The sequence below is a fragment of the Physeter macrocephalus genome, chromosome 5 (genome assembly GCF_002837175.3).
Source record: "Physeter macrocephalus isolate SW-GA chromosome 5, ASM283717v5, whole genome shotgun sequence".
Lineage (NCBI taxonomy): Eukaryota > Metazoa > Chordata > Mammalia > Artiodactyla > Physeteridae > Physeter > Physeter macrocephalus.
Window position 1 is genome coordinate 16,603,884 of NC_041218.1, and position 25,336 is coordinate 16,629,219.

Consider the following 25,336-nt stretch of genomic DNA (forward strand, 5'->3'; position numbering starts at 1 on the left):
CTGTCAGCGAGTAATTCATGTCTTTTGAAATTTTATTATATTTAAATCCATTTGGTATTGGGCCTTCTAGATTAATAGATACTTTTTCTAATTATGAAATGTCTCTCTTTATTTTGTTAATTCTTCCTGACTTGAAGTCTACATTGACTATTACTACTATAGCCACACTAGCTTTTTTATGATGACTGGTTTTGTGGAATAACTTTTCCCATCCTTTAACTTAACTTAAAATATATATATATATATATATATATATATTTATTTATTTATTTATTTATTTATTTATTTAAAGTGTGTCTTTTGTAGATAGCATGCAGTTCATTATTGCTTGTTTCTTTAGTTTGACAATCTGTGTTTTTTGATTAATACATTTTGTCTATTTGTATTTAATGCAATTATTCATATGTGTAGGTTTACAATACTTTCTTGCCAGCTCTTTTTATCCCATTTGTTCCTTGTTCCTTTGTCCCTCCTTTTCTGATTATTTTAGGTTAATCAAACCTTATCTTAAGTTTCCTACTTTAATTTTTCTACTCTTTTAAGTTGTAACTCTGAATTATTTCTTTTAATGGTTGCTCTAGGAATTGACATATGTATCTTTGACATATAACTTCCTATTCAAAATGAACATTACACCACTTTATGTAAAAAATCCTTAAAACAGTAAAATTTTTGCCTCCTTTATCAAAAATAAGGTGACCATATGTGCGTGGGTTTATCTTAATGGTTGCTCTAGGAATTGACATATGTATCTTTGACATATAACTTCCTATTCAAAATGAACATTACACCACTTTATGTAAAAAATCCTTAAAACAGTAAAATTTTTGCCTCCTTTATCAAAAATAAGGTGACCATATGTGCGTGGGTTTATCTGTGGGCTTTCTATCCTGCTCCATTGATCTGTATTTCTGTTTTTGTGCCATTACCATACTGTCTTGATTACTGTAGCTTTGTAGTATAGCCTGAAGTCAGGGAGTCTGATTCCTCCAGCTCCGTTTTTCTTTCTAAAGATTGCTTTGGCTATTCGGGGTCTTTTGTGTTTCCATACAAATTGTGAAATTTTTTGCTCTAGCTCTGTGAAAAATGCCATTGGTAGTTTGATAGGAATTGCAATGAATCTGTAGATTGCTTTGGGTAGTAGAGTCATTTTCACAATGTTGATTCTTCCAATCCAAGAACATGGTATATCTCTCCATCTGTTTGTGTCATCTTTAATTTCTTTCATCAGTGTCACAGTTTTCTGCATACAGGTCTTTAGTCTTCTTAGGTAGGTTTATTCCTAGGTATTTTATTCTTTTTGTTGCTTTGGTAAATGGGAGTGTTTCCTTAATTTCTCTTTCAGATTTTTCATCATTGGTGTATAGGAATGCAAGAGTTTTCTGTGCATTAATTTTGTATCCTGCTACTTTACCAAATTCATTGATTAGCTCTAGTAGTGTGCATACTTTCTATGTTGTTGATCACATATAAGAAACATCGGTGTACACTGATGATATTAGCTGTCTTGCAGATATCAATATTGACATCTGGGTGCTCCAATCAGGGAAAACTGAGTTGTTGGGGGCTATTTGACTCTATCCTAAATGACTCATATGTGCATATGAGTTTTAAAAAATAATTTTCCCATATTTTCCTTTATCTTTATGCTGATACTGATATACTTGGTGATAGCATTTATTTTCTTCCTTCTAATTTACTACGGACCTGAAAACCAAATAGCCAACCCTGTAGAATTATATATGAAATTCAGAAGATAATGATCAATATCCTAAGGGTATCAACCATGTGATACTGTTTCATTGGGTTTGGCTGGTCAGTCTTTTAAACATTATTCATTTATTCATTCAGTAAATATTTGCTGAGTACCTCGGTAGTTACTAAGTATGGAGATTGAAAGATGTATAGAACACAGTTTTATAGATATATAAAAATTTCTGGATTTATTTGCTAGTAGAACAAGGTATTATTTTATGGTTTAAAAGAAATAATATGATCTAGGTTAGCAACTACTTTAAATCTAGTTAAAATTTGCAGCTGCAAGGTAATTATCTCTAACCTAGTTGAATGTTGTTCCCTGCTGTCATTGTCATGTTAGCCATATTATAATCAGAGTTAATTTTGTATCCTATTGTCTATGTAAGAGTTGCCAGGAATTCACCTCATTTACCTCTGAGAAAAATTAAATGAAATTTACGGTGGAGAGATTCCAGCTCATATAAAGAAGAATTTTCTGTTTGAGCTTCTTAAAAATAGAATGTACTGATTGCTCATTAGCTTCGTTTTTCCACCCATATTTACCATTTATATATATTAAGCTTGTGGTCCAAGAAACAATTCACTGTATCCTGTGAAGCACTGTGAAGCAAGTTATTGCCGTTTGCTTAAGTTATTGATTTAAATACATTCAAATGCAGGACTTTCCAGTTATCATTATTAATTTTTAATTCATTTATTTCAAGTCAACATTGTAGTCCATTAAGAATAAAATTAATCTTGAATTTATCATCAGTGTAATTTGATAGTTCTCCCAGTTTTGAGTGGCCTGCACATTAACTACAATCCTGTTCATGTCTTCATTCCAAGTATTTGCACAGATTTTTACAGAACAGAGTTAAAGAGAGAATCTTCTGTGAGTTTCTTGCGGACATCTCGTTGACTTCCTCTATTATTTTTCTCTTTTCTATTTGTCAGTTTCTATTCTGATCTTGATTATTTCCTACCTGTATTTAATTTGTAAATTTATTTATTTATTTTTGGCTGCGTTGGGTCTTCGTTGCTGCGCGCGGGCTTTCTCTAGTTGCGGCAAGCGGTGGCTACTCTTCATTGCGGTGCATGGGCTTCTCAATGCGGTGGCTTCTCTTGTTGCGGAGCACGGGCTCTAGGTGCGCAAGGCTTCAATAGTTGTGGCAAGCGGGCTTCAGTAGTTGTGGCTCGCGGGCTCTAGAGCGCAGGCTCAGCAGTGCCCTGCACGGGCCTATTTGCCCCGCGGCATGTGGGATCATCCTGGACCAGGGATCAAACCCATGTCCCCTGCATTGGCAGGCGGATTCTTAACCACTGTGCCACCAGGGAAGTCCCTACCTGTATTTAATTTGGATTTGAATTTTTTCCTAGATTTTTGAGATGGAAGATTAAATTACTGATTTTAGATTTTTTTCCCTTTCAATATAAGCACTCTCTGGTGGAATGGGTAGTTATCTCACAGTGTACCCACCTCACAGAGTTATTGCCTGACTGGAACTTCGCTGTCTTACTCAAGAGGTATGTTTTCAGAATGTGTCAAAATTTCCTGAAACCCAGATACTCTATGGCCCTAAGATCACTATTATTAGCCACCTTCTCACACAACTAAGTACATTTTATTTGGCATGAAGGAACCATTTTTATCTCTTTGTCACTCTTTTATAAATTTCAATGGTAGTTTTAGCCCTCAGGCTGATTATTTCTAGAAAGGATGGAGTTCAGTAAGTGGCGCATTTGATGCTTCCAAAAAAAGAAAAGAAAATCAACAACCTCCTTTTTTGACATGGAAACCGTGCAGAAGGACTTCACAGGATCTCTGAAGGAATAAGAAGCAATTGACTCTCACAAACCATCGTGAGATGTGATACTCATGTCCACATTCCTTTACCAACAGTGCATTCAGTGAATCATCAGATGAAAGAAGAATGAATGGAAGGAACTATGTGTTTGAGAGAAGGGGATGTGGAAACGAGGTGAAAATAACCGTGTAAGCAGAAACAGAAAGTGGGCTTTTAGAGGACAAGGCGAGGGAGCAGAATCACAACGCCTGGTTTTAATGTTTCTAGTTTCCAATGTTACATCTCTTTCAGCATGTTTTTTTAGTAGCAGACTTTTCACCGTTGATAAAATATGATGAAGAATGCAAAGAATGAGGCAGACAGAATGAATGGGGGTGAGGTATCTCTTCCAAACTACAAGGTCACTTGATGTTTTAAACTAACCTGATGTAATGTTCTGGTTTTGGAAGATGTCACTAGGTCCCTAATGAAGTGAGTTTGCTAGGCTTCTAACAAGATTTTCCTCTTTCCCAAAGCAACACTCTGCATAATCAATTAAGCCTTTCCTTGATTTCTTTTCTTGTTTTTTTTTTTTTTTTCCATTCTTCTTTATTTTTTTAGTCAATGAGCTCAGCTCTAAATGAAAGCTAGAGTTGTATGAACTGAATTGGCTGGAAATAGTAGCTGAAAGGCGTGCAAATCAAAGCTGGCAAGTTTCAGCTCTTCCGTTCTTGAAGCAGAGGCTAACTCCAATCCAAATGGCTTCCTGGGCAATTGTTTCATTATTCTAGCGCTTTGTTCCTAGTATGGAACCAGGCATTAATAACCCAGACTTTGCAAACTAAACCAAGAAAACATACATCACATCTTTACCTTCAGGTGTCTTAGTACCCATCTGGACACTTCCTAGCAGTGTGGGAACTGTGTAGGAAGGGATTTTAAATCACTCATGGGTTCGAGGTGGGTGTGTAGAGAGGGTAACCTTCAGGCTCTTTGATCTTTCCTGTTCCATCCTAACCTAGCATAGGCCCTAAACTACAGAGGAGAAAACTAGGAGCTCTGAAGTCAGGCAGCTCCATCCACTTTGGTACCTATACTAAGGACAAGGATTTCTAATATCTTTGCAGGAGTTATGTATCTATATCTACATCTATCTATTTCCATACACACACATTTTGGGGGGTAAAATTATTTGTAATTTTGCTTTTAGAAATTATTTGCCCTCAAGTCATTCATTTTTAGACTGTCACTAAGTATATTCAAGAATTCCTGCAGAGTGAGAAAATGTAATCTAGAGATTTTATATAATTCACATTTTTACAAGGATGTATAGCTCCTCAAAAAAGTAGTGCTAGCTCTCTCCTCGACTGCACAAATAGCATTGTGATGGGCAGAGAATTAAATACGGATGTGGTTCTTGTATTCTCTCTCCACATCAGCTTCTAGAAAGTATAAAACCAAATGTTGGTAAATTATTAGTAGGTATAAAAGAGTACATCATGGGCATTTCGTATTTTAACCTCTCTATTCAACTTTGTGGTTAAGAGCACAGACCTAATTTGGTTTTAACCAGTCTAGGTTCAAATTCTATTTTTTTTTTTAATTGAAATATAGTTGACTTACAAACTCTGCTTCTAACACTTTGTGATCTTGGGCAAGTTACCTAGATTCTTTAACTTATGTTTTATTCACCTGTAAAACTGAAATAATATTGACTCTTTTCTAATGTTGTTGAGAGGATAAAAGATGAAGCTTTTAGCACAGAGCAAAGCCTTTAATCCATGATGGCTATTATCTTTCCCTACTCTTATTTTCCCTTTGCCTTTTTCTTTACTTTTATTTTTTCATCTTTCTAGAATGTATATATTTTAAAAGGTACCTTAAAATTATTGGAAGAAATTGGACCATAAATAATTTAAATAAGTAATCAAATATTTAAATTTTTTATTCCTAAAGAAATTATGGTTAGAAGAAGTGTTTTCAAATTTTCAATATCACCTGGGGATCTTGACCTTGTTAGAATGAGTATTCTAGTTCAGAAGGTCTGGGGTGGGACTTGACAGTCTGCATTTCTAGCAAGCTACCAGGTGATGCTGCTGCTGCTGTCCTTAGAGGAGTGCTTTGTGGAGCAAGGGGTTCAGAAGAGCGGCTTAGAGCTTTATGAAAACACAAGGTATCCAGTGCCTAGCACACTTTGACTCGCAACCAAGAGCAGTGAGATGGTGTCTTATTTCTCTTATGCTTTTATGAGTAAAAGATTCCTTTCTTTAATCCAGATTACCTGAAAGAGTCCCATGGGATTCTATTTCTGACACAAGTCATTGTCTTTGCCGTCCTTTTGAGTCATAGCAGTTCCCTGAGCAGGTACTTGGTCCCTTGACTCTTGGACAGAGTCTTTTCCTTATACCGCGGCAGTTCTCAGGGCCTTTCATTATGTCACATTGAATATTTATTAGGCTCTTCTAACATAATAACTCGGCCGAGTCACACAGATACCCGCTGGCCAAGAAACAGTCTCTAAACTAATGTTAACTTAATGATTGTTTCAGAAGCAGCTATGTGCTTTTTTTTAACTTCACAATTTTGCTAAAATATACCTCAATGTTACCAGTGATTCCTTGTTGCTAATTCCCATAGGCACCTATCTCTAGCATTTGACCGTGTTCATCATTTCTTACTTCTCGAAACTTCCTGTTTGCTTGGTTTCCATGATTCAACTTCCTTTGCTTGCCTCTTACTGCGCTGTTGCTGCCCCCGATTCACTTAGGTAAGAATTAGAATTCTCACGTCTTGTGTACGTCTTCAGTTCTTACTCTGTGGTCTCTTAGATCGATAACTACTATCTCTTTCAACTCAGATATCCTATTGGTACCTCAAACTCAATGTGTCCAAACAGATCTTTGCTACCTTTCCTTACTTAACCTTAGTCATTTAACATCTTTAAGCTTTTCTTTTTTTACTGATCTGAAAAGTCAGGCTAGTGAAAGAATCTAAATAATCAGATGTCTGAGAATTAATATATTAATAGATACTATATTAACTATATTATATATAAATATCTATTATACATATTCTGAGATTTAATATATGTCAGTTGCTGAGAATACTGTCCTTAGGATAGATCTGAGTGTGTATTACTTATGAATCTGTTTAAAACCATATTGTCTATGTTGGCACCTACCTCCGGATTGAAGATTAGAATCTGGGAGATGTCCTAGATTTCTCCTTCCATAGTACATTCAATTAATGTGATAAGTCCAATAAATTTTATCCCTTAAATAACTTTTTTTGGTCTTCTCTCTATCCCCTTTCCAGTGTCACAGTGTAAGTCTTCTCAGTGTCTCACCTGGATTATGTCAAGTGCCCTTGTCTAAGCCTCCCTGAGTCTAGGCTCACATCCTCCATTCACTCTGCTTACCGATTGCTGAGTGCTCTCTCAGATTCACAGCTGGTCATGGTCCTCCTTCTCTCAAAATTCTTCATAGCTCCGTATTTCCTAAAGTAAAACATCATTGCATTTCTCACATGACCCTTATATATGACAAGCAAGAAACATCAAGATTAGTCTCTTCCACCTCTTAGTTTCTTTTCTATTTCTCAACTTTTCTCACTGATGCTTGAGCAATTTTTAACTAATCATTGATTCCTGGAATATATCACAGTTACTCAAACCTGCAGGCCTTTGCCTGCATGTTCTTCTTTCTCTAAACTAATCGGTTATTTGAGATTAAACTCAAGATTAGTCTCCTCTGGAAGCTTTCCTTAAAGACTCTGAACATACTTAGGTAACTTTTTTATGCCCGTTAAAAAGAAGAAGAAGAACAAAACTATTACAACAATTTTCTAATTTTAGCGCATCATTATTTTTTCAGGAAATAGTGTTGGATTTGATTCAGGTTTTTTAACGGCATCTGTTGAAATAATCCCATGATTTTTCTCCATTATTCTGGTAATTCTGCTAATGCAATGAAATACATTGGCATTCAGCTGTTAAAACAGCCTTGCATCCTGGAATAAACACCACTAGTTATGATTTATTAGCTTTTAAAAATATTTACTGGATTTGATTTACTAATATTTTTTAAAGATTTTTATGTTTATGTTCATGAGGAATGTTGGTCTATAGTTTCTTGTAATGTCCTTGTTAGGTTTTGGTATCAAGTCAAGTTCATTCATACTGAATTTTTTTCTATTTATACCAATTAGAGTGGTTAAAACCTTCGATTATGATTCTGGATTAGTCTGTTTCTTTTTTCAGTTCTGTCAGCGAGTAATTCATGTCTTTTGAAATTTTATTATATTTAAATCCATTTGGTATTGGGCCTTCTAGATTAATAGATACTTTTTCTAATTATGAAATGTCTCTCTTTATTTTGTTAATTCTTCCTGACTTGAAGTCTACATTGACTATTACTACTATAGCCACACTAGCTTTTTTATGATGACTGGTTTTGTGGAATAACTTTTCCCATCCTTTAACTTTTAACTTAAAATATATATATATATATATATATATATTTATTTATTTATTTATTTATTTATTTATTTAAAGTGTGTCTTTTGTAGATAGCATGCAGTTCATTATTGCTTGTTTCTTTAGTTTGACAATCTGTGTTTTTTGATTAATACATTTTGTCTATTTGTATTTAATGCAATTATTCATATGTGTAGGTTTACAATACTTTCTTGCCAGCTCTTTTTATCCCATTTGTTCCTTGTTCCTTTGTCCCTCCTTTTCTGATTATTTTAGGTTAATCAAACCTTATCTTAAGTTTCCTACTTTAATTTTTCTACTCTTTTAAGTTGTAACTCTGAATTATTTCTTTTAATGGTTGCTCTAGGAATTGACATATGTATCTTTGACATATAACTTCCTATTCAAAATGAACATTACACCACTTTATGTAAAAAATCCTTAAAACAGTAAAATTTTTGCCTCCTTTATCAAAAATAAGGTGACCATATGTGCGTGGGTTTATCTGTGGGCTTTCTATCCTGCTCCATTGATCTGTATTTCTGTTTTTGTGCCATTACCATACTGTCTTGATTACTGTAGCTTTGTAGTATAGCCTGAAGTCAGGGAGTCTGATTCCTCCAGCTCCGTTTTTCTTTCTAAAGATTGCTTTGGCTATTCGGGGTCTTTTGTGTTTCCATACAAATTGTGAAATTTTTTGCTCTAGCTCTGTGAAAAATGCCATTGGTAGTTTGATAGGTATTGCCTTGAATCTGTAAATTGCTTTGGGTAGTAGAGTCATTTTCACAATGTTGATTCTTCCAATCCAAGAACATGGTATATCTCTCCATCTGTTTGTGTCATCTTTAATTTCTTTCATCAGTGTCACAGTTTTCTGCATACAGGTCTTTAGTCTTCTTAGGTAGGTTTATTCCTAGGTATTTTATTCTTTTTGTTGCAATGGTAAATGGGAGTGTTTCCTTAATTTCTCTTCCAGATTTTTCATCATTAGTGTATAGGAATGCAAGAGATTTCTGTGTATTAATTTTGTATCCTGCTACTTTACAAAATTCATTGATTAGCTCTAGTAGTTTTCTGGTAGTGTGCAAGCTTGTCTTGTTCCTGATGTTAGTGAAAATGGTTTCAGTTTTTCACCATTGAGAACGATGTTGGCTGTGGGTCAGTGATATTGGCCTGTAGTTTTCATTTTTTGTAACAACTTTGTCTGGTTTGGGTATCAGGGTGATGATGGTGGCTTCGTAGAATGAGTTTGGGAGTGTTCCTCCCTCTGCTATATTTTGGAAGAGTTTGAGAAGGATGGGTGTTTTCTCTTCTCTAAATGTTTGATAGAATTCACCTGTGAATCCATCTGGCCCTGGGCTTTTGTTTGTTGGAAGATGTTTAATCACAGTTTCAATTTCAATGCTTGTGGTTGGTCTGTTTATATTTTGTATTTCTTCCTGGTTTAGTCTTGGAAGCTTGTGCTTTTCTAAGAATTTGTCCATTTTTTCCAGGTTGTCCATTTTAGTGGCATATAGTTGCTTGCAGTAATCTCTCATGATCCTTTGTATTTCTGCAGTGTCAGTTGTTACTTCTCCTTTTTCATTTCTAATTCTATTGATTTGAGTCTTCTCCCTTTTTTTCTTGATGAATCTAGCTAATGGTTTGTCAATTTTGTTTATCTTCTCCAAGAACCAGCTTTTAGTTTTATTGATCTTTACTATTGTTTTCTTCACTTTTTTCTAATTAATTCTGATCTGATCTTTATGATTTTTTTCCTTCTGCTAACTTTGGGATCTTTTTGTTCTTCCTTCTGTAATTGCTTTAGGTGTAAGGTTAGGTTGTTTATTTGACATGTTTCTTGTTTCTTGAGGTAGGATTGTATTGCTAAAAACTTCCCTCTTAGAACTGCTTTTGATGCATCCCATAGGTTTTGGGTCATCGTGTTTTCCTTGTCATTTGTTTCTAGGTATTTTTTAATTTCCCCTTTGATATCTGCAGTGATCTCTTGGTTATTAAGTATTGTATTGTTTAGCCTCCATGTGTTTGTATTTTTTACAGATTTTTTCCTGTAATTGATATCTAGTCTCATAGTGTTGGGGTCGTAAATGATACTTGATACCATTTCAATTTTCTTATATTTACCAAGGCTTGATTTGTGACCCAAGATATGATCTATCCTGGAGTATGTTCCATGAGCACTTGAGAAGAAAGTGTATTCTGTTGTTTTTGGATGGAATGTCCTATAAATATCAATTAAGTCCATCTTGTTTAATGTATCATTGAAATCTTGTGTTTCCTTATTATTTTCATTTTGAATGATCTGTCCATTGGTGAAAGTGGGGTGTTAACATCCCCTACTATGACTGTGTTACTGTCGATTTCCCCTTTTATGGCTGTTAGCATTTGCCTTATGTATTGATGTGCTCCTATATTGGCTGCATAAATATTTACAATTGTTCTGTCTTCTTGGATTGATCTCTTGATCATTACGTGGTGTCCATCTTTGTCTCTTGTAATAGTCTTTATTTTAAAGTCTATTTTGTCTGATATAAGAATTGCTACTTCAGCTTTCTTTTGAATTCCATTTGCATGGAATACCTTTTTCCATCCCCTCACTTTCAGTCTGTATGTGTCCCTAGGTCTGAAGTGGGTCTCTTGTAGACAGCATATATATGAGTCTTGTTTTTGTATCCATTCAGCCAGTCTATGTCTTTTGGTTGAAACATTTAATCCATTTACATTTAAGGTAATTATCGATATCTATGTTCATATTACCATTTTCTTAATTGTTTGGGTTTGCTATTGTAGGCCTTTTCCTTCTCTTGTGTTTCCTGCCAGAGAAGTTCTTTTAGTATTTGTTGTAAAGCTGGTTTGGTGGTGCTGAATTCTCTTAGCTTTTGCTTGTCTGTAAAGGTTTTAATTCTTCTTTGGAATCTGAATGAGTTCCTTGCTGGGTAATTCTGTAAAGGTTTTAATTCTTCTTTGGAATCTGAATGAGTTCCTTGCTGGGTAGAGTAATCTTGGTTGTAGGTTTTTCGCTTTCATCACTTTAAATATGTCCTGCCACTCCCTTCTGCTTGTAGAGTTTCTGCTGAAAGATCAGCTGTTAACCTTATGGGTATTCCCTTGTATATTATTGGTTGTTTTTCCCTTGCTGCTTTTAATATCTTTTCTTTGTATTTATTTTTTGATCATTTGATTAATATGTGTCTTGGCGTGTTTCTCCTTGGATTTATCCTGTATGGGACTCTCTGTGCTTCCTGGACTTGATTCACTATTTCCTTTCCCATATTAGGGAAGTTTTCAACTATAATCTCTTCAAATATTTTCTCAGTCCCTTTCTTTTTCTCTTCTTCTTCTGGGATCCCTATAATTCGACTGTTGGTGTGTTTAATGTTGTTCCAGAGGTCTCTGAGACTGTCTTCAATTCTTTTCATTCTTTTTTCTTTATTCTGCTCTGCAGTAGTTATTTCCACTCTTTCATCTTCCAGGTCAGTTATCCATTCTTCTGCCTCAGTTATTCTGCTATTGATTCCTTCTAGAGATTTTAAAATTTCATTTATTGTGTTGTTCATCATTGTTTGTTTGCTCTGTAGTTCTTCTACGTCCTTGTTAAACGTTTCTTGAATTTTCTGCATTCTATTTCCAAGATTTTGGACCATCTTTACTATCATTACTCTGAATTCTTTTTCAGGTAGACTGCCTATTTCGTCTTCATTTGTTTGTTCTGGTGGGTTTTTATCTTGTTCCTTCATCTGCTGTGTATTTCTCTGTCTTCTCATTTTGCTTAACTTACTGTGTTTGTGGTCTCCTTTTTGCAGTGTGCATGTTCGTAGTTCCCATTTATTTTTGGTGTCTGCCCCCAGTGGCTATGGTTGGTTCAGTGGGCTGTGTAGGCTTCCTGGTGGATGGGAGTAGTGCCTGTGTTCTGGTGGATGAGGTTGGATCTTGTCTTTCTGGTGGGCAGGACCGTGTCTGGGTGTGTGTTTTGGAGTGTCTGTGAACTTAGTATGATTTCAGGCAGCCTCTCTGCTAATGGATAGGGTTTGTTCCTCTCTTGCTAGTTGTTTGGCATGGGGTGTCCAGCACTGGAGCTTGCTGGTCGTTGAGTGGAGCTGGGTCTTAGCATTGAGATGGAGATCTGTGGAAGAATTTTTGCTGTTTGATATTATGTGGAGGTGGGAGGTCTCTGGTGGACCAATGTGCTGAACTCACCTCTCCCACCTCAGAGGCACAGGCCTGACACCCAGCGGGAGCACCAAGACCCTGTCAGCCACACGGTTCAGAAGAAAAGGGAGAAAAAAAGAAAGAAAGAAAGAAAAAAATAAAAAAAGTAAAATAAAGTTATTAAAATAGAAAGTAATTATTAAAAATAAAAAATTAGAAAGTAATAAAGAAAAAAGAAAGAAGAGAGCAACCAAATCAAAAAGCAAATCCACCAATGAAAACAAGTGCTAAAAACTATACTTAAAAAAAAAAAAAGGGGGGACGGAAAGAACCCTAGGACAAATGGTGAAAGCAAAGCTATACAGACAAAATCACACACAGAAGCATACAGATACACACTCACAAAGAGAGAAAAAGGAAAAAAATACATATATCCTTGCTCCCAAAGTCCACCTCCTCAATTTGGGATGATTCGTTGTCTATTCAGGCATTCCACAGATGCAGGTACATCACGTTGATTGTGATTTAATCCGCTGCTCCAGAGGCTGCTGCAAGGGATTTCCCTTTCTCTTCTTTGTTCGCGCAGCTCCTGGGGTTCAGCTTTGGATTTGGACCCGCCTCTGCCTGTAGGTCACCTGAGGGCGTCTATTCCCGCCCAGACAGGATGGGGTTAAAGGAGCAGCTGATTCGGGGGCTCTGGCTCACTCAGGCCGGGGGAGGGAGGGCTATGGATGCGGGGCGATCCTGCGGCGGCAGAGGCCGGCATGACGTTGCACCAGCCTGAGGCGCGCCGTGTGTTCTCCCGGGTAAGTTGTCCCTGGATCCCGGCACCCTGGCAGTGGCGGGCTGCACAGGCTCCCGGGAGGGGAGGTGTGGAGAGTGACCTGTGCTCGCACACAGGCCTCTTGGTGGCGGCAGCAGCGGCCTTAGCGTCTCATGCCCGTCTCTGGGGTCCGCGCTGATCGCCGCGGCTCGTGCCCGTCTCTGGAGCTCCTTTAAGCGGTGCGCTTAATCCCCTCTCCTCGCGCACCAGGAAACAAAGAGGCAAGAAAAGGTCGCTTGCCTCTTCGGCAGGTCCAGACCTTTTCCCGGACTCCCTCCCGGCTAGCCGTGGTGCACTAGCCCCTTCAGGCTGTGTTCACGCCGCCAACCCCAGTCCTCTCCCTGGGATCCGACCGAAGCCCGAGCCTCAGTTCCCAGCCCCCGCCCGCCCCGGCGGGCGAGCAGACAAGCCCCTCGGGCTGGGGAGTGCTGGTCGGCACCGATCCTCTGCGGGAATCTCTCCGCTTTGCCCTCCGCACCCCTGTTGCTGAGCTCTCCTCCGCGGCGCCGAAGCTTCCCACCCACTCGTCTCTGCCAGTGAAGGGGCTTCCTAGTGTGTAGAAGCTTTTCCTCCTTCACGTTCCCTCCTAGAGGTGCAGGTCCCGTCCCTATTCTTTTGTCTGTTTTTTCTTTTTTCTTTTGCTCTACCCAGGTACGTGGGGGAGTTTCTTGCCTTTTGGGAAGTCTGAGGTCTTCTGCCAGCATTCAGTAGGTGTTCTGCAGGAGTTGTTCCACATGTAGATGTATTTCTGATGTATTTGTGGGGAGGAAGGTCATCTCCACGTCTTACTCCTCTGCCATCTTGAAGGTCTCCTCTCATTGTGATCTTTAAACAAACAATGAGCCTGCATGATAAAACTCTAAATTTTCTTACAGGAGGATACTGAGAGTAAAAGGGAGTGACTGCTTTGTCCACATCACAGATATAGTAAGTGACGAAGCTTATATGGAAGAAATGTGGCTGACTCCAAAGGCCCTTCTCTTCCCACAGTATTAAAAATTTTGTTTTTAATGCCTTATGATTTTCTGACATATTTTCCTCATATTTGTAATCATACTTGTTATACTGTGTGTTTGATCTCTGATAAGAGGACATAATCATGTCCAACTTTACTGTAAGGTATGGAATAGTTAAAATACACACTTGTAAAATTCCTATTTTTGCTACCACAAGCAAGGCATTTTGCATACTCAAATATATTTCATATTTACATCACCTACTTGAGACATTTTCCCATTTCTACCTTTTGAAAAAATACTGTTTTGTATCATCATATCCCCTACTGGGTGGATCTTGAGATTGGCCAGACCAGTGACTTTTGAATACATTTTTCTTTCTTGACAAATGAAAACTTACAAGGAAGCCACTAAGGAAAGCAGTTAAAGAGGAGCTGCTCCAGCTGAAGCTGAGATAAGGGTGGGAGCTATCGGCACAGAAGAGTGGCTTTCAACACACATTTTCAGGATCCTTTAATGCCGGGCAGCAGCCTTTGACCTCTTCCTGGAAACACTGGTGCCCTAAAAATCACTGCTTTAGCCCAACTTTATTTTTCTAATGAAAATCGGAAGGGATTTTTAACTGTGTGTGTGTATGAACTTTTTTTTTTGAGTATGAAGTTTTTGAGTCTTGGAGCTCATTCTTGACTCCGATTATAGTACTTTGGTAATAAACACCCCAAAATGAACCAAAGTACATAGAACAGCCACAAAACTGATAAACAAAAATAAAAACAAAGCCAAAAGGTTAACAAATGTACTATATTAAAGATATCTGGATGAACTGTTGAGTATGGGGGCTGCCCTTTTGGTGGTAATTTAGGGTTTTAGTCACATTTATACAACATGCAGCCTTTTCCTCCCTCCCTGACCTTCCCTTGCTTCACTTCTCCAGACCAGTTAATAACTCTGTCTATCTTCCTCCCTCACAGCTCCCAGGTTTAACTCATTTTATCTTTCTCCTTTTGAGGTCCACCCACTGTTACCTGCTGCTGTACACTCTATTCTAATCACATTCTGTCACTGAATGTATTATAAACATCATCTCCACATATTCACTTATTTGGTCCTTTCTGCCTGAACTTCCCTTCCTTCTCTCTTTTCTTTATTTAGAAGACTTCAACTATTAAAAAAAAAATAAATAAATAAAATATACCCAGCCCTCTACCTCACTCAACCTTGCTAAGCAAAATTATCACTTGAGCCTATGTACTGAGCTAGCACTATGTGTATAAACTTTTCATGATATTTACCATAGTGAATCATTTCTCTCCCTTTTCTCCCAGTTAGACAGAACTCTTTTAGGGGGAGGGCTGAATCGTATTCTTTTATCATGTTCCCATGCCCAGCATACACCTGGCCCTTAGTAGGTGCTCTAAAAATCGGTGAATAGATGTCTAAAGAACATGTCTTAAAATATCACATTTTTCCAGCAGGTGCCACCATGCCATGAAAATATATCAGCCTTAAAGTTGCCTGGTTTTATTGAGTTACACAAAATTAAGCGAATGTCCTTCTTTATCCATCTAATTGATACTGCACTTAGTTAAAATCAAAGATGGAACACTGTTGAACTCATTTCTGGGGTGTGAGTAGAGTGTACCTGAGGTCGTCATGCACACAAGTGCTTGGGACACATTCTTTTCAAGCCTTAGTGTTTAAATAAACTTAACAAGGTCAAAGTGAAGGTCTGATTTAGCAAAAGATTCCATTGTAAACATAATGGCTATTTATATGAGACTTTAGGAATCTAAGGCAATGACCAAACCATTTGAAAATAAATCAATATGAGGATTACGACTTGAAGAAGAGTTGGTGAAAATAAAGAAAAGTGACCTATAAAAAGGAAAAAAATTACTTTTTCACAGAAATTTAGGCAGGTAGATCACAAAATATCTAGAAAAGTCTGATGATGTGTAATATATGATGCAGAAGCATTGCAAATCATTCACTGACTATTCCTGTATGTATGAAACTGCTTTAGATTCTGGTTGTTTCCAGCCCAATTTCTTCAGTGAATTTTATATCCCATGGTATAGACAAAGGGCTGAGACATCATTTTAGCATGAATATTAATTCCTCTGTTTGATACCATGTTTTGGCAATAATTTTTGCTGGCAAAAATTTTACTGAGTGGCAACTAAGTGCTGGGGCCCTATCTTGGGTACTTAAAATAAAGAGGGCAGTAGAATAGCTTCATCACACAAGAGGCATAACATGCAGTTGCAAAGTTAGATTTTTTTTTTTCATTTCATACATGTTAAATTACATCAACAGTTTCCCTAATTCTCAACATGGAGTCTCTTTACTTCAGTGAACTCCAAAGAAATAGTGAGGATGAAGGTCCTTGAGTTTATTTTAACTTTTTTTTTTTTTTTTTTTTTTTTGCGGTATGTGGGCCTCTCACTGTTGTGGCCTCTCCCGTTGCGGAGCACAGGCTCCGGGCGCGCAGGCTCAGTGGCCATGGCTCACGGGCCCAGCCGCTCCGCGGCATATGGGATCCTCCCGGACCGGGGCACGAACCCGCGTCCCCTGCATCGGCAGGCGGATTCTCAACCACTGCGCCACCAGGGAAGCCCTATTTTAACTTTTTAAGAAGTCAAAAGGCTGAACAAATTTGTATCCTTAGAAAGCTGAACAAATCTTTAGTTGGCATTAAATCATATCTCTGTCTCTTTTTTTGTTTTTAAAAATTTTTAGCTTTTGATTTTAGATGTTAGACGGCTTAAAGTGTCATGCTTGTTATGTCTTAATAAAAAGAAGTACTTCCTTTTAGTAAGTAATACGATTGTAGGGGTGAATTAACTTTATTCACCAACTAATAATATATTTCTTGATATTCTGGGTTAGCTCTGTGTCTACATCTTGCATTTTCACAATAAACCTCTCAAGTTGTTGTTATAATCAAACCCACTTTGTAGATGTCAAAACAGCGGTTCAAATGGTTGTGATTTGCCCAAGAACATTCCAAAAATTATATGGTGGAGCTGAAGTTTAAGCCAAAGCTTCTGCCTTCAAATCCTATATTAGTCATTCCAAACAGGTCACTAAGAGACAGATTCCAGCATTCTTGTTTTATGTTTACACAAGATGTTAATCATCTTTAAAAATTCTAGATCCTATTAAAATGCTAAAGGAAAGGAGAGCTCTCTTTTCCTTTTCATCAGCGATTTCTCTACAGAAGTGACCAGGATTTAATAAATTAACACTTTTCCCCTGAGTTGGTTTCTGATACCAACTCAGGGGAAACTTTGAACTTCATACTTATTAGTTATTGAGATAACTCAACAATAATTTCCAGACAACAGACATCTAGGGTAGTCTTCAACTTAACCGTTACACCCCATGAAATTAAATCTGTCAGAGCAAGTACAACACAAGATGGCAGTATGAGGGGGTGAAAATTAGTAAATTATTCAAAAGAACTGAGCTGACTTAGCAAGGCTTATTCTGCCACTGTTTTATTTCCCTCCGTGTGAAAAATAAGTCATGATCCTGACCACTTCCTTAAGGTCAATGTTCTTGCCTCCGTGCTCATCTAGCATCTGTTGGATAGAAGGTAGGGTTAAACCATATACAGATGCTTTTGCCTTTGTTTGACGCTAAGGACAAATAAACAATCAACTATGCAAATACCACAAGCAAGGGAAACTGTTATCTATACATATTTAATTACCCAAGTTTTTACCACGGTACCAAGGCACCAGCATGCTACTTGGGCTTTTGGATAATTTGAGTCATCTCTTTTCTAAACTCCCTTACTCTCTTCTTTTAAATAACCATTTTTTCATTTGCTCTACCCAGAAAAATCTTAAGCTATCAAAATAGAGGCTTAAGCAGAATGGTAGACAAAACAGGAGGGAAGGGAAAAGAGGTTGAGAAGATTCTCCAACTCACACCTATTGCTTATCACATACTTTACACATTTTCCCTGTACACATGGAATTGCACGCATTTTTCTTTAGAACATCTAAAAGCTGAAATTAACTGTTTGCTCACTAATTAAGATTCCGAATTTTTCTGAATCAATAGGAGAAATAACATAGACTAGAGTGCACTTCCGTTCCACCAACTCTCCAACTCTCATCCCAATTCCTCTCTCCTTCCTTCCTCTCTGCTCCCACTATAGTTAAGATCACTTGTTTAACAAACCATTCTATGACTCAAAAGAAATTTTTGGTCAGGAAATTCTGGCCCATGTGGGATTTTTTTTTCTTGAAATTAAGTGAATTTAACTTGATTGAGAGAAAGCTTTTTGAAAATAATTATAAAAGTAAGAACTTAGCAATGTCAAACTAGAAATGCCGAGGTTAAAATAGCCAGCAATAGCACCTTTCTATTAATAACTCTGTGTGTTATTTATGGAAGAGTTCTTTCTGTTTCTGCCAAGTGGCCATGTTTCCTCAGTGACCTTTCTTTACAAGGCTCTGCAAGCATCTCTCCATTGCTTGGTCAGAAAGTTCTCTCATGAGCTGTGCTTTCATGATGGAAATTTCTGAATTCTCATCTAATTCACAATCTAAATATTTCAGGTATTCGAAGGTAATTGTGAAACATAAAGGTGTATTCCAACTTGGAAAGAAATACGTTAAAATTTTAAAGTTCTGAATTTAAAAGTTAACTTACCCTTTAAGAAAGTTCAAATGAAAAGTTTCCGCCTCCAAAGTGGTTAGTCACTGAGAGTACGTTCTTGGACAGCCTCTGGAGAAAACAACAGAAGACCTTCACCTGGGTTCACATTACACCTAATAATTGTAAATGATGCACGGCTAAGTGATATATGTATAGTAGTGTAGATGCACCAGGGTACTCAACTCTGAGAAGACTTGCCAACCAGTACATCCAGACTGGCTTCTCATATAGTTCATGTCCAATGAGAGTCATAGGAAAAGTCTCAGCATCAGTAGAAACTCTTCTGTCTGACCATCAGTGAAGTATAGTTATAAAAATTTAGCATTAAGAGGAAGAACAAAACACCTAATTTTAGATTTTAGAAAGTAATGGAGATGCTGAGTAGCTATTTAGGATGTAAGATTCATTGAAAGGACCAAATGACCAAAATACTAACTTTAACTGATAGATGAAATATGCTTCATCCATACAATGGAATCTAGAGTCATCAATTAAAAAAACACTAATAAGGGATAGCATTTCCAATGTCAGAGAAAGGGGGAAAAATTCACGGACAATGACATCATTTCATAGATGTGTTTGAATGAGGAAAAGCAAATTGCAGAATAGAGTGATCTCAATCCCTTATATGTGTGACGTTTTATTGTTTACATTCATGAGAATGTAAAATTATCTAAACAATCTATACTTCTGGAAGAAAAATTCTCAGAGTTAATGACCATATGTTATTACTGTCATTTTTATATGAAGTATAATAAAACACCACGAACATACCAGATAGAGATAAATGACTGCCAGGTGAGTTGCTGCAGCCAGTGACTTGGTGTAGCTTCAAAAGTGGGCTGTCCTGGGGCTTGAACAGAGACTTCCCAAGTTTGCTTAGCAAGGCAATCATACTGACACTAGGCTGTCACAAATGACTTTAAGTTCTAAGAGAGTCTTCATAATGTTATCCTGGGATTTTTATTCATATCAAATGTGGAGAATTTCAAATTATGAGTAAGTGTAAACTCTTCATCCCATCCTAGAATTTAGTGGATTTTCAGCACATGTGAGTTTAGAAGTGTTTTTGCTATAGATCGAAGGTGTGCTAGCTCTTCTTTTGTTTTGGGCTTTACTCTTCAGTGGACCAATGAATAATAGAACTATAATGATAAGATAATCATGATGATGGAAATGATCAAAAAAAAATCTGAGGTGTTGGTCATTACTGATGCATCTGAAGATAACAGCAAACATATACTTGCACAGGTAATCCATTCATTGTGTCCATTCAGATTATCCACATGGGCTACAACACCATGGTTGTTTTTGGGAATTGTCAGGAGTTATAAGGATGACTATAGTTACTTAGGTTGACACCACCTTCTTCTGTTTCTCTGTTTATTCCTAGAATGCAGACTCAACAGTACCTGCAGCAGCGTCGAAAATTTGCAGCTGCCTTCCTGGCATTTATTTTCATTTTAGCAGCTGTGGATACTGCTGAAGCAGGAAAGAAAGAGAAACCAGGTAAGCAATATGGTTATGAACACAAAACTCCTCATTGATTAACATCCATCTAATCCAACTACCTGATTTTTGTCTTTTCTCCTTCCCTCCCTCCCTCTTTTTCATTCTTCCTTTCTTCCCACCTTCCTTCCTTACAAGTATTTAGAGGAACCTAAGTGACATCCCCTCTAATTCCACCTCCCACTCTAAATCCTGAAGTATAGGTGGTGATCATTAACTATTGACTGAAATAATAATTGATCATATTAACAGCTACAACATACAGAAAATTGACCAGCAATCAAGTGTTTTACTTATGTTGACACTCTTCCTCAAAAAGAGTCCTGCAAGCAAGTTTTGTTTTATCTCATATTTACAAAGGAGGAAACTGAAGCTTAGAGAGGATAAAGCACCTTTTCTGTGTCACTGCCAATGTCATAAGGAGGCTGTGGAGCTGAGAGTCTATTACATCTGTGGTCCACCACATTTAATTTATGCCATTCCATCTATAATACAGAGAAAGGAACATTGACGTGCATTGAAATGGCTAATCTGACAACTGTTACTTCTCAAAGAATATTTTCTCATTTTTTAGGTTTAACTGACTTTGATCATCTTCTCTTTTTCCGAAATGTTTGCTTCTAAAAGGAGATGTCAGTAAATCACTTAGCCCAGTCCCTGGCACATAATAAGAGTTAAATGAATATTAGTTCTAGCTCCTTAGGTTTCTTTCTCCATTCTCTTGGTCATTGGTTGATTCAACCATTCAGCTAACACCTATCGAGTTCCTACTCTTTACTGGACACTGAAGATACAGGTTAAAAGCACAACCATGCAATTATGGAGCTCAGGAATTAACTTGGTTATACCTAGCAGTTAAAGAGTTTTCTGGACATCGATTGTTTTTCCTTCCTCCCTTTCAGAAAAGAAAGTGAAGAAGTCTGACTGTGGAGAATGGCAGTGGAGTGTGTGTGTGCCCACCAGTGGGGACTGTGGGCTGGGCAGCCGGGAGGGCACCCGGGCCGGAGCCGAGTGTAAACAAACCATGAAGACCCAGAGATGTAAGATCCCCTGCAACTGGAAAAAGCAATTTGGAGGTAAATCTCATCCCTTCTGTCCTACTGATTTAATTTTCCACCCTGAGATAATTCTGTCATTCTTCCATCAAGCATCTTTTTGAGGTTGACTCTATTTATTATTTTAACAAGTTTATTTTATCAGATGCAAAATAACCAAGCATCTTGCCTAACCCCAGGTCCCTCATTTTCAGTTCTACCAGAATTTGGGGCCAGACAGTTTTTTGTCCTGGAGGGAGGGCTGTCCTGTGCACTGTAGGATAATTAACTGCATCTCTGACTTCTACCCACTAGTTTCTTGTGGCACTCCCCACCTCACCAACTGCACCAACTGAAAATATCTCCAGATATTGCTACATGTTTCCTTTCGGTGGGCGTGTCAGAATAGTCCCTGACTGAGGCCACCATCTTACCAAAACGGACAGAAAATATGCCCTTGATTCCTCCTAGCAGGGTTCTCTTTCCTTCTTCTCTTTCTAGATTCCTTTGATCTTCCCTTCCTCTTTTCTTACTTATTCTCCTCCTCCTCCAGATCTCTTTCTGTTACTTCCAGGCCCTCTCTCTCTTTTGTTCCCTCCCCACTCCCCACACTGTTTCATAGATTTACTTACCAGATCCAGCAGGGCTGCTATGAGCCACTTTTCACAGATTTTCTCTCATTGACTACTGCCAGTTTCATGCTGACCTCATCTCCTTATTTGAGAAGGAATCTTTCACACTTCCAACTTTAAACCCACCACTGAACACCCAAATTGCCTGTTTTTTCACATTCTAGATTCTTTGTCTTTCTCAGCCATAGTGCTGAGAATAGTGCCCCAAATATTCTCACTGGTTTACAGAAATGTGCTTTGGCCTATTGATCAATGGAGAAGGATAATGAATATACGCACTATATCTTTTTCATTCTCTATAACCTTTGGGGTTATAACTTTTTATGAATGGAGGTAAATTCTATAAAGGCATGGTGAAATTCAGATACATGTGATCTTAAATTGTATATGGGTACCCTAAAGAACTACACGCAAAATGTCCTAAAAAGTGTGTCTTAAAGGTCTTATATCTAGAATATATAAAGAGCTCTCAAAACTAACAATCCAATTAGAAAGTGGGCAAAAGACATGAACAAACATTTTACTGAAGAGGATATATAGGTGGCAAATAAACACCTGAAAAGATGTTCAACATCTTTTCTCCATTAGGAAAATAAAAATGAAAACCAAGAGACATCGCTATATACTACACACCTATCAGAATGGCTAAAATTAGAAATAACATAAATTGCTAGCGAGGATGCAGAGAAACTAGATCACTCATACATTGGTGACGGGAAGACAGAATAGTAGAGCCACACTGGAAAAGAGTATGGCAGTTTTTCACAAAACTGAACTTGTGTTTACTATACAATGCAGTGGTTTCACTCTTAGGCATTTATCCTAGAGAAATGGAAATTTATGTTCTTATAAAAACCTATACATGAATGTACATAGCAGCTTTAGCGGTTACCAAAAGTTGGGAATGACCCAGATATCTTTCAACTGGTGAATGAATGGTTAAACAAACTGGGGTACATCCATACCATGGAGGATTCCTCAACAATGAAAGGAACAGACTATTGATTAATACAACTTGGACGGACCTTCAGGAAATTTTGCTGAGCAAAACAAGCCAGTCTCAAAAGATTACATACTGTATGATTCCATTTACATAACGTTCATAAAATGACACAATTACAGAGGTGGAGAACAGATTAGTAATTGCCAAGGGTTAAGGAGGTAGGAAAGGAAGAAGGAAGCTAAGTTCTGACTGTAAAAGGATAGCCCGAGGGACCCTTGTGTTAGAAGTTGTTTGAATACTAACGGTGGGGGTGCTCACTCTTACCTACACATGTGATAAAGTCGCAGAGGACTAAATGTGCACACGTACATATACACAAATGAGTGCAGGTGAAACTGGGGAAACCTAAATAACGTCTACGGACTGTGTCCACGTCAATTTCCTGGTGGTGCTATTGGACTATAGCTATGCAGGATATCACCACTGAGGGAAGCTGGGTGCAGGGTATATGGGATCTCTCTGTATTATTTCTTGCATGTGAACCTACAGTTACCTCACTACAAAAAGTTAACAAAAGTGTCTATTTTCATGGCACTCCAAGAGGAACTCACAGATTTCTCTCTGGTCCTACCCTGCCTCTAGCGGAGTGCAAATACCAATTCCAGGCCTGGGGAGAATGTGACCTGAATACGGCCTTGAAGACCAGAACTGGAAGCCTGAAGCGAGCCCTCCACAACGCTGACTGTCAGAAGACAGTCACCATCTCCAAGCCCTGTGGCAAACTGACTAAGCCCAAACCTCAAGGTAGGTTCCTGCCTTTGAACCATAATTTTAATCTGAGTGGATTGACGGACTCAGGCAGGATCTTCAGATGTGCACACTCAAATTTTCCAGAAGGAAATCTTGGGTGAATTACCTTTAGAAAGGGATTGAAAAAAGCTCATATATTGAGCATCATACAAGTGCTTTTCAGCAGGCAATTGATGAATTCAAATTGAAGTCCTCTGCACAGATGGGGGGATAGGAACAGTCTCCTCACGCAAATAAACAACTTAGCAAAACAGGCCAATTAAGACAGCTGCATGGTGACTATATATTTCAAGCCCTAAATCAGGACTACATCCTGACAAGTATGGACAAACTTAGAAAGATCAAGAGGCTGAAAATTAAAAATCAAGTCTCTCCTAGATTATCAACATACATAGTTTTCATGAAATCAGTTAAATTATTTTATATTTTTCCTTTTTCTACCACATAACTTCATAGGTTCTGTATTTCTAATATTTTTTTCAGAGCCTTTATATTTGTTTAGTTAGATGAGCTTACCAACTACATTTATCATGGAATTTCAGAATTATGTAGAGCTATCTTTCTATCCATTCCCAGAAAGTCAGACTCTGCTCTCATGCTGGAGAAAGTAAACCAAACCAAATATCACGGCCATGGTTTCATACAAATAGAATCCCAGCTGAGGGAAGACAAAGAGGTGTTAAACTCTTTTATTTCATTGTTGTATGGGCTGAGTTACTTCCCCCAAAATTCAAATGTTGAAGTCCTAACACACAGCACCTCAGAATGTGACTGTATGTGGAGATAGAGCCTTTAAAGAGATTAGAGTTAAATGAAGTCATATGGGTGGGCCTATTCCAATATGACTGGCATATAAGAAGAGGAGATTAGGACACAGACGGACACACAAGGAAGACCATGTGAAGACACAGGGAGAAGACAGCCATCTACAAGCCAATGAGCAAGGCCTCAGAAGAAATCAGCCCTGCTGACATCTCGATTTTGGACTTCTAGCCTCCAGAAGTGTGAGAACATCAATTTCTATTATTTAAGCCACGTACTCTTTGGTTCGGTGTATGGCAGCCCTAGCAAATGAATACAGTGGGCCTCAGTGAACTCTGCATTAAAATATCTCCTTGGCCTTTGCTCATTTTTGATTCTAAAATGGACCTGAAAATTCATACTGGCTAGATTAATTATAAGAAGAAACTCAGAAAAATGAACATGAAATCCATAATAAATGAATATAAGAAATATCCCCAGAAACGGGGAGGACTGGCTGACTTGCCGCGGATGGTCAGGAAGGACCCCTTTCACAGGCCTCATTCTTTTAGCCTTGACGAGGTGGTCCATAGAAATGGCTACCTCCAACTTCAAGATGGCTAGAAGCAGGGTGGACCTGCAGGTGAATGTCTAGGATTCAGGCTGCTCTTTCCAGAGCATGGAAGCCTCTGCTGGTTGTCGTGCATATTTGGAAGGCATGACGTGGGGCTAGGGTCAGTGCACTGAGTTCGTGTGCCAACTGTACAAATGTCAGTCACCTGGAGACAACTACACAGATCTAATGGAAATCAGTGGCCTTATCTATTCAGTGAGATAGTCCCCAAACTGGAAGAACTAACAGATACAGTTTTCAAAGTAATTGATTTTTAACCTAGTCAGAGAACCAAAATCTTCAGCATAAATATAGAGTGGGAGAAGAAAAGGGATTGAAGACGTCTCTATGTTCCAATCCAGTGGTTCTCAACCTGGGCTGCACACACAATTTTCTGTGGGAACTTATAAAAGTCCCAGTACCCAAGTATAACCCCGACCAACTAAATCAGCAGCAG

At 37.9% G+C, this 25,336-nt stretch overlaps 1 protein-coding gene across 7 annotated transcripts in view; it reads left to right on the plus strand.

Annotated features, from left to right (window-relative positions):
* The window catches only part of PTN (pleiotrophin), a 103,621-nt gene that overhangs the window by 58,320 nt on the left and 19,965 nt on the right, over positions 1 to 25,336 (plus strand). For 3 of the 7 annotated variants that reach the window (XM_007111647.3, XM_007111645.4, XM_024127566.3), the window contains exons 2-4: positions 19,991 to 20,106; positions 21,009 to 21,182; positions 23,358 to 23,519. In XM_007111647.3, the coding sequence (XP_007111709.1) occupies positions 19,992 to 20,106; positions 21,009 to 21,182; positions 23,358 to 23,519 (451 nt within the window). In that variant the 5' untranslated portion in view covers position 19,991. Of the gene's footprint in view, positions 1 to 13,845; positions 13,898 to 19,760; positions 19,849 to 19,990; positions 20,107 to 21,008; positions 21,183 to 23,357; positions 23,520 to 25,336 lie in introns of those variants that run through there. The other 4 variants (XM_024127562.3, XM_024127537.3, XM_007111646.4 and 1 more) reach the window with 3 other exon arrangements.